This window comes from Zea mays, chromosome 10 (assembly GCF_902167145.1).
Source record: "Zea mays cultivar B73 chromosome 10, Zm-B73-REFERENCE-NAM-5.0, whole genome shotgun sequence".
Lineage (NCBI taxonomy): Eukaryota > Viridiplantae > Streptophyta > Magnoliopsida > Poales > Poaceae > Zea > Zea mays.
The window spans coordinates 56,563,279-56,572,885 of NC_050105.1; the positions used below are offsets into that span (position 1 = coordinate 56,563,279).

Consider the following 9,607-nt stretch of genomic DNA (forward strand, 5'->3'; position numbering starts at 1 on the left):
AAATGGACCCCGGGCCATTTGATTAATTGAGTTTTGGTGCTTGATGATCAACACAATCCGTAAACTAATGAGTTTTCTAGTGTTTGTGTTTGTAGTTCACAGGATGCAAGATTAACTAGGACTAAGGAATTGAGGAAAGCAACACCACAAAAGAAGACATTAAAAAGATCCAAGAAAAGTCCAAGTGTGCTGCCTGCGGACTGTCTGTGCGTGGAGCACCGGAATGTCCGGTGGCACATCGGACTGTCCAGTGCCCACACGCCGGACTGTCCGGTGCACCATGGAACCGCAGCCCAATGGCTAGTTATAGGTGGCACCCAGAGAGAAGACCACCGGACTGTCCGGTGTGAGGACCAGACTGTCCGGTGTGGAAAGCCTGCGGCGCCAACGGTCACCTGCTCTGACAAGGCAACGGCTAGGCGCGCATGACAGGCTACAGTGCGCTGCCCTGTGCACCACCGGACTGTCTGGTGCACCACCGGACTGTCCGGTGTGCCGCAGAAAGCAGCAGCTTTTCTCCAACGGCTCTATTTGTGTTGGGGGCTATAAATACACCCCCAACCGGCCATTTCCAAGTGTGGGAGCCCAAGAGACATACAAAGACATATAGTAGACATTCCCAAGTGCTCTTACACCCAAGTGCTTAATAGAATCACTCGGTGATTAGCGTAGGTGCTTTGCGAAGTGCTTAGGTTAGTTAGACTGTTTTAGCGCTTGCTCAAGGTGAACCCTAGATTGTTGAGTGAGTTTAGATAAACCTCACAACCCCTCGGCTCTTGCGCGAGCCGTTGTAATTGTACAGAGTGGGGCGAGAGTCTTGCGAGACCGTGACAACCGTGTTTGTGTCACGGCCGCCACCGTGTACCGGAGGGAACGAGGCCCATGGCGTTTTGGCCGGAAGCTCGATAGTGGAGACAGCAGGCAGCGTCCGAGAGGAGCCGGAAGCGTAGCACCACTTGCGCGTGGAGAAGGCCCGTGACTCTCTACGGAGTTACTCGACCGAGGTGCTTGGCCCTCGCGTGGGCTTCCCTTTGCGTAGGGGCACCAACGAGGATTAGTCGGGACCTTGCACGGTTCCGGATACCTCGGTAAAAATACCGGCGTCATCCACGAGAGTTTGCTTCTCTACTTTGCTCTTTAAGTTTCCGCATTTATATTAAGCATTTAAGTTTCAATCTTGTAGTCATACTTATTTAGTGTAGATTGAAACTTAGCCATTGCGGTAGAGATAGCAACACTTAGACAAAACCTAGTTTGCACATTCTAGTTTGACTATTTGCACAGGTTTTGCTCTAGAGATTTATATGTGGCCTAGTTTAGTGAAAGTTTTAGAAGTCCTAATCCACCCCCCCTCTTAGGCGTCACCCGTTTCTTACAACTCCAATTCACCCCCTCTGGTCGTCTCACTGGTCTTTTAGGTGTGCTGGTGATGCTTCAAGGTTTGTTGCATTTGTTTTGGTTGATATGGCATTTGTGGGTATCCAACATTGGCTAAATATCCTGCTGGACCATATACTTTCACATTGAGATGAGGTAGACCCACGTACATTGTACACGTGGATTATGGGAATTAGCTAATTAATTCTAGGTTTAGTTAGTGATCCCCGAATTGTAGCTTATCAAGTCGAACATCTGACAATGATGATGAATTATAATATCTAGATGTAGTACAACACACATCTATTAAAGAGAAAAAAATTCTTATTTTAGCTGAAGGAAACATAGCACAATACAATAGATGGCAACATATGTATTTTCCTACAATGCCTGAGAACAACAACTATAGGATGGTTGTTGTCGTTTTTATTTGAGTAATACATATATACCACCATACCCCTTGATATTACTTAAGCTATACAATTAATATATATAGCTCATGTAGTTATTTTTGCCTCCTTGGAGTAGTGCTTCATGCTAATATATTCTCTTGATCCAAGATAACAATAAAGAACCTTCACATGAGTACTGGCTTCACATAAAGCGACGTTAACATGTCTTTGATTGTATGTGAGACAGTGTACTTATCAGCTTCCTTGTACATGTAGTCTACAGTTCGTGCAAACTCTAGTACCGTTCGTGGCACAATTATCGGGTATTCTTTTAGTGCAAGGCCTTGTTCAATCATGAACTTCCATGAATCTTCTGTAAGTTCTTTTATCTGCTCACATGCTTCATCCATTGTTATTTCATGCTGCTTCATGTAACACTGAACAGTGGAGACACAATGCTTCTCTCTTTGTTCACGCTGCAATTAAATATGGAAAATTTGTGATTTTTTATTAATAATATAGTTTGTTTTAAATCCCAAACACTATGAATCCTAACAAAAAAATTATGTTTAGGGTCATGCCTATCTTCATTATTATTCACTAGAATTGTGGAACAAAATCTTGGTTCAAGACATTGATGAGTAAAAGTCAAGGTATGGTGTGTGTATGAAATAAGAGTAGTCAAAGGATAGAGAAAAACCTTGGTTGATACAATATCATTGGAGAGCCGTACAAATATACCAAAAGACTTAACAAGTTCAGCATCACTCATAACCCATTTCATGATCTTCTTTGTTACTACATCACCCATTCCAACAAACGCAGAACATAGCACCAGAGTGCCTCCAATGCTTATGAGTGAAACTTTAAGGTGCTCTTTCAATGTTTTGGGCACATAATCCTCATCACGCCATTTTATTTCCTTGGTATATTCCCGAACTAATTCCTTCACCTATAGAGAAAGAGAGAAACACGTGAATTCATTGTGGATGCTCATGTAGTTAATATAAATTATATATGCTGCTTAAATTATGATTATGAGACAACAACCACAAATACTTCCCTATATATATATATACATCAGTAGTTTATTTTAACTACACATAAGGTGTCTGATTTATAAGTATGTGCCTGTGATCAACCATAGTATATATTGTTATCCACTAAGATGTCTTGTTAGGCTTAATATTAATTAACTTTATCAAGGAAGATAGAAATAAAAACTTGCCGCTTCTTTTAAGTAGAACACTCGGTAGCTCTTGTCTGGTCCTAACTCATTCTCAAACGATGAAAATGTCTTCAACAAATACATGTAGAAATCCTTCATGTATTCTGGGAGTAGAGAGACTGCACTTTCATCCCACCTGCAGCTTACTAAGTCAGAATATATACAGATCACCTTTCCCTCACGAGTATTTTATATATAATACATCCATAACTACAAAAAAATTATTTTGGTGTTTTCTTAACAGCATGTCTACAACACAAATATACGTACTTTCACGTTGACAAAATAAGTGAATTAGTTACTTGAGTTTTTATAGAGAGTTTGCATTCTAGAAAAGAAAAATATAGCCGCTCGAGAAGATTATACGTACCTTTCGATTGCTTCTGCAAGTTGCATACTCTCACAAGAAGTAGCATGTGAGTCAAGGGTATCATCTAGAATCGTGATGAAAGCAACTATCTTTGTAAGTATAATTCGAGAATGAGAATATTGAGGATCATAGCATCCCCCACTCATCCAAAAGTACACCTCTACTATCCTATCCCTGACGAAACTCAAGTTTGATTCGACGCGAAGTTCTTTCCACCAGCTGCAATGTCGTAGAGAAATAAAAACCAATAATTGGCATAGATTTTAATTATGCACTTTCGATTCTGAAAGGAGAAGTAATATATATAAACTTACGTTGTGCACTCTTTTAGCTCTGATGAATAACGAAGTTGTAAAAGGTTGAAGTTTAGTTTCGCAAACTCTAATATTGATTTATTTTGTTTAGCGTCCTTTTCGTAGATAGGAATGTAATCCTTCATTTCCAAAGTTCCAACCCTTCGAAAAAGTGGTGTGTCAAGAGCAGAAGACACTTCCTCTGCTAATGGCGATTCCAAATGTTCTAATCTATCTTGAAGAACTCTCATAGTAAAAGAAATTGCCTCGTCAAGCACTGTCTCTCCATGAATCCTCAGGAATGCTGCATTGTATAAGCTTAACAAGCTCCTGGTATCAGCCTCAACAAAATTCCCAAGTTGGTCTTTGAATTTTAGGAATACATCTGCATGCATATACAGTTGGATGAGATATAGTGAGCATTTGGTAACATATATTTTCTCAAATCTAACACACACACACACACACACACACACACACACACACACATATATATATATATATATATATATATATATGTATGTATATATAGCTCAGTTTATACAGTTGGATGAGATATATAGTGCGCTTCCCTCGTTCCAAATTATAAGTAGTACGTTTGGGCTTTTTAGATTCATAACTTTTTTTATGGATCTAGTTACAAGTTATTATATATAGATACATATTAAAAACTATGTATCTAGAAATGTCAAAATTTCTTATAATTAGGGAGTATATATGCTAATAAGGACTCACCAGATGAAACATCGTAGCCACATTTACGCAGAAGATAGAATCGACGTGAAACTAAGTCCAAATTACCACCATCATAATTGGATTTGTAAACAACAGTCAACTTTTCATTTATCTCATCCTCGTAGTGGTAGTCCAGATTTAGTCGCTGCAGGGTGATAATAAGGTCCACTATTTCTGGCACATCATGTGAACCTTTAATCATGTTTCTCACTTCTTCCTTTAGCACTGCAGCCTTTTCTCTCATTTGAGCTTCCTGCAGTGAACGCGCAGGCAAAACGTGTTTATATTATATTTTATGTAACTTGGCAAGCATATTAATTTGCATTGTTACTAATCATGCATGTTGAACTAATATTACCTGTGCCTCGGTCGGAGCCTCGTAAGAAAGAAAGAAATCTCCCCACAGAGTTGGATGGAAGGAGGGAGACATCTTCTTCATCTCCTGCTGGCCGAGGCGAGGACCATCTGCAGTTAGTGTTGGGGCAGCCATCCTTTTAGCAGATGTGTGGGATCGGATGCTTTTGGTAGTGAGATATGGGATGCATGAAAGCCTCATGGGGGTGTGCTATTTATGCTTTGTGTTGATACAGATACAGACAAAGTCTATGCTGGCGCCCCCTTATACTTTTCAACATGCAAACGGAGAAAGTATTAGGGCTCTACTACTACTTAGATCAGCGGTGATAGAGGGTTACCAACCGGTGGTGACAGTTGATTATGTAGTAGTGGAATGGATTGTGCAGTATGTACATGCAACTTGTGCAGTATGGTTGCTTATACCAGGTGTATTTGGTTCGTTTAGCTTTCCCAAAAAACAGGGCATCCATGTGTTGAACACCATATCTAGTACTTAGCCATGATCGACGGTCTGGCCATCTGGATCGGCTAGATGGTCCGTGCCCCGAACGGTCCACCCTTACAGTATGAACAGTTCACAATTAGATTAACTCAAGAGCTAGTCTTTATCACACATGTGCTTATATTACCCAGTATATAATTAATTTTTTTATTACCCAGCTTATCCTGCATGTGCTTATAAATTTTTTTCATAGATGTATCAGATGGTTAATTAATGACAAGTGCTTATATTACCCAGCGACCAGTCTCCATGCGTCCTAGGACAGCACATTTCTGATAGGACCAGACATATTCCATCATCATCGTCTCCTCAGGTCAAGATTATTTTATATGGGAAATCGCAAAACCATGACGAATGAAAATTGGCATCTTTTGCTGAAAAAACTTGGACTTCCTTGCATGCACGGTCTATGCCCGCTGGAGCACGTGACAAGAAAACCTAGTACTGCATGGCACATGCTGCGAGCACTTGACTGTGTACAATAGGGTATGGTTGCTGGTATTTGTGAGTGAATTTTACCCTCACAGATTTGACTACTATATGTTGTCGTTTACTAATCCATTTCATTGCATGCACCTCTTTAATTACAACAGCATCATTTCTAGTCCGCGTTAACAACGGAGAATACTCGGGGATTGGTTATTCCTAATAAAAAAACAATTTTCTCTCATGGTGTCAAATTTTTTCCACGAACACTACCAGCTTTGCCGAGTGCTTTAGAAAACGTAGTAAAGTTTTATGATTTTATGTGAAAGACGGCTAGGTTTCTAAAGCATGTTCGCTTGGCTTTAATCCGTACCAGCTTCTACTGCTTCTACAATGTTTTTGTCTATATGGATTGCAGCTGCAGCAATTCAAACAGCCGGCTTTAATCCGAAACGAACAACAACTTCATGAAAAACTATCAAATTTTTATCAGAGTCTCTACATATGATATCATGACATGTCGACAAGTTTTATTATTTTCTGACTTTATTTGTGTTTTATACAATTTTAAAACAACTAGATCGCAAGTTGGCGGTCAAGTTTTGTGAGAATGGTATTCGAAAATTCCGGTTGGTTCCTAAAATAGGCCGTAACTTGTGCTAAATAATATAAATATCATTTTTGTATTCAGTGTTCCCTATTTTTTGAGTGACTTACAGTTCAATTCTGAATTATCCGAAAAAATTCAATTAAACGAAATAAATCTAATAGTTATAGCAAACACTTTTATAATTATGCCAAAATTGAACATATAGGTCTATATACTATAGGAACACAACACAAAAAGTTTGGAAAAAAGAAAAAACAAATATACTTTGGCAAGTTTCAAGAAAAGACACTCGGCAAAGAAGATATTTTGTTAAGTGTTAAGGCCTGACACTTGGCAAAATTAACGACCGTCAACTATAGACGGCTATTAATGGCCCTTGCCGAGCGCCTTGCATCGCCGAGAGCTCAACACATGGCAAAACCTTCTTTACGAGAGTCTATCTATGCTGAGTGTTTTTCTCTCGGCAAAATAGGTCTGTGCTGAGAGTCTTAGTTCGCCGAGCACTGTACAAAGGGTCGAATTTCGGTAGTGCGAGGAATCATAATATATAAGGAGCTGACGTCATTATTGTAAAATATATGGACCCAGTTAATTAAAAACATCAATGTAAATTACTTTGCCATGTCGGTTTTACTATCAAAACTAATATTATTGTTAATTAAATTTAACATTAATGTTGTCCAACATTTAGTCATTGGGATATACTCCAACCTTTTATTAATGCCTATCGGTTATTTTAAATACACTGAAAATAAGATCTTTAAGAGAAAGGTAATTATTTGCAACTGTATATTACCTCATTGGCTGAACGTTGAGAAAGATAATTGTTATAATCATTCCCCCACCTTGGCTGTTGCATAAATTTAGTTATAGAAAACTGTGGCTTTTTAATTAAACTTTTCCAAATTTATTTGATGGTCTTTTGACCTTCTCTCTTCGGCGTACGTACATAGACGTAAGTGGACTTAATTTATTACATAGACGTTCAACGCTGTGCTGAAAAAACTTGGACTTCCTCGAACGAATGGTCTATGCCCACCGCGGAGCACATGAGCAGAAAACTTGAGTACTGCATGGCGCATGCCCTTGACTGTTGGGTTAGTATTATTGGCGACGCCATCTAAACTGACAAAAAAAACATTGGAGTGAGTTCATTCCTTTCCTGGAAACCTCGCCCGTGTGTGTGTATATCTAGAATACACGAGCCCACACATTTCACAGCACATGTGAGGAAGTTTTCTACGATTGCTTGTATTTGTGAGTAATTTTTTTACTACAATGTTATTGTTGACTAATCTATTTCATGGCATGCACGGCCTTCAACCAACACAGCTTCATCTGTAGTCCGACGTCACAGTGGAAAATACTCACGGATTTGGTGATTCCTAGTACACCAAAACGTTTTTCTCTCGTAGTACTAATTTTCTTCACTGGGAGATCATAATAAGCAGACAATACTATTGTAAAATATGTGTCCCTAGACAAAAAACCATCGGTGTAAATTATTTTGCACCAGTGCTTTTAACTTATGAAAACCAATATTATTAATAGTTGATACATAGCATCATATTAAACTAAGTTGATGCTTTATAGGATAAGAGAAATCATTCAATTTTGCATTTCTGTTGTTCAACATTTTATTCATTTGTTTATAACCTTTTTCTTAATGTTATAGGATAATTTTTCCTTCAAAATTTTCTGCGCCTACGAAGCTTCTTGTTTAGTAGTGCTTCAGTAGCTAGCTTTGGTTGAGCTATTTTTTAGAAAAAACTCTTTGCCTTGGTCAGATGGCCAGAATCCGTGCCACCACGAAGCTGATCACTCCTACCTCCTCAGAGGCACAACAAGATGTCATGCCTATTTCTACGGCAATGAGGGCCTCATCGACATCAAGAGCTACTGCAGAATTGCCGAATGATAGACCTTCGAAGCTGAGCTATATCGATATTGGCCGATCCACTTTGAAGGAGAACGATTTACAGTCTATGAGGAGACTTGGCTCTTTCAGTAGCAAGGTGAATGTACACCTTCCTAGGGAAGAGACAACGCAGAAGCCAAGAAAAGACGAAGTTGTGCTTATAAGAGTTTTTTCAAGGTGGGACTTCGACTTCGCATGTATAATATGATTGCGAAGGTATTGCAGCGATACGAAGTGTTTATGCATCAATTGACTCCAAATGCCATGGTTCGGCTTAGTGTTTTCATCTTGGCCATACGAAGCCAGGGGGCATACCGACGCTGATGCGTTTTGCAAGGTTCATGATTTTCATTACCAGACGAAGGCAAGGCATGAATCAGGCCTTCACAATAACTTTGAATGTTACAACTTCGCTTATCGCAAACACAACAGCACTATGCACCATTTTCGGCGGCCAAGCTTATTTTCGGCGGCTAGGGCTTGGCCGCCGAAAATAAGGTGCTATTTTCGGCGGCTGACGCTAGCCCCCGAAAATAAGGTTATTTTCGGCGGCCACTGACACAGCCGCCGAAAATAGCACCTTATTTTCGGCGGCCAAGCCCTAGCCGCCGAAAATTAAGCTTTTAAAACGGTCGACTGAATCCTTCTTTCTCTGTTTCTTCCTTTTTCTCTGTCTCACGCGACCGACCGCCGCCCGCAGCACCCGCGCCGCCGCTCCCTGGGCCACCCAGCTCCCGCGCCGCAAGCCGCGCGGAGCACCCACGCCGCTGCTCCCCGGCCGCCCCCGCGCCGCCCAGCGCCCCCAGCGTCGCCCGCTCGCCCCCGCCCAGCGCCGGCCGCCCGTGCCGCCCCGAGCCGCCACCGTCGTCCGCCGCTGTTCTAAGCTTCCGTCGACCAGCCGTGGCCAAGCCCTCCTCGTGCAACCACTCCGCCGTCGTCGCCAAGCTCTTCCCCATCGAAAGGTATTTTTTGCGTTTTTTATTCCATATTTTCGGCGGTCGTTATTTAATTGCCACCGAAATTAGTATGTATTTGTAATTGTGTTTGTTTGATTAGTGTGTGTGATTATTAGTATTGTTTAGTTCGATTTCATTAATGTATTAGTGGTATATGTGGTTTAGGGATTATGGGTATATTGTATTTAGGCATTAATTTCATATTAATATGTGGTACCATCGACGCTGAAGTTGTTCATTCTATTGGAGGAAAGGCGCATGGACGATATTAACTTGTGAATTTTTTCAATAATATTGGAACTATGACCGAATAGCTAATTTTCTTATTTTCAAGATATTCTATGTTTATCGGTGTGATCGATTCGACGGAATTGCGTTCTCCTGGCGGCTCTTCGTCGCAGGCGGGTTGTGGTAGTAGCAGCCGTAGTCGGAGCTATGTACTA

At 40.6% G+C, this 9,607-nt stretch overlaps 1 protein-coding gene across 1 annotated transcript; it reads right to left on the minus strand.

Moving 5' to 3' along the window:
- Positions 1-1,954: 1,954 nt before the first annotated feature.
- Positions 1,955-4,885, minus strand: LOC542688 (terpene synthase 6). The gene is given in 7 exon segments (NM_001112204.1): positions 1,955-2,245; positions 2,470-2,721; positions 2,998-3,133; positions 3,368-3,586; positions 3,682-4,045; positions 4,396-4,648; positions 4,754-4,885. Coding segments are annotated over 7 exon segments (1,647 nt in total).
- Between the last annotated feature and the right edge of the window lie 4,722 nt (positions 4,886-9,607).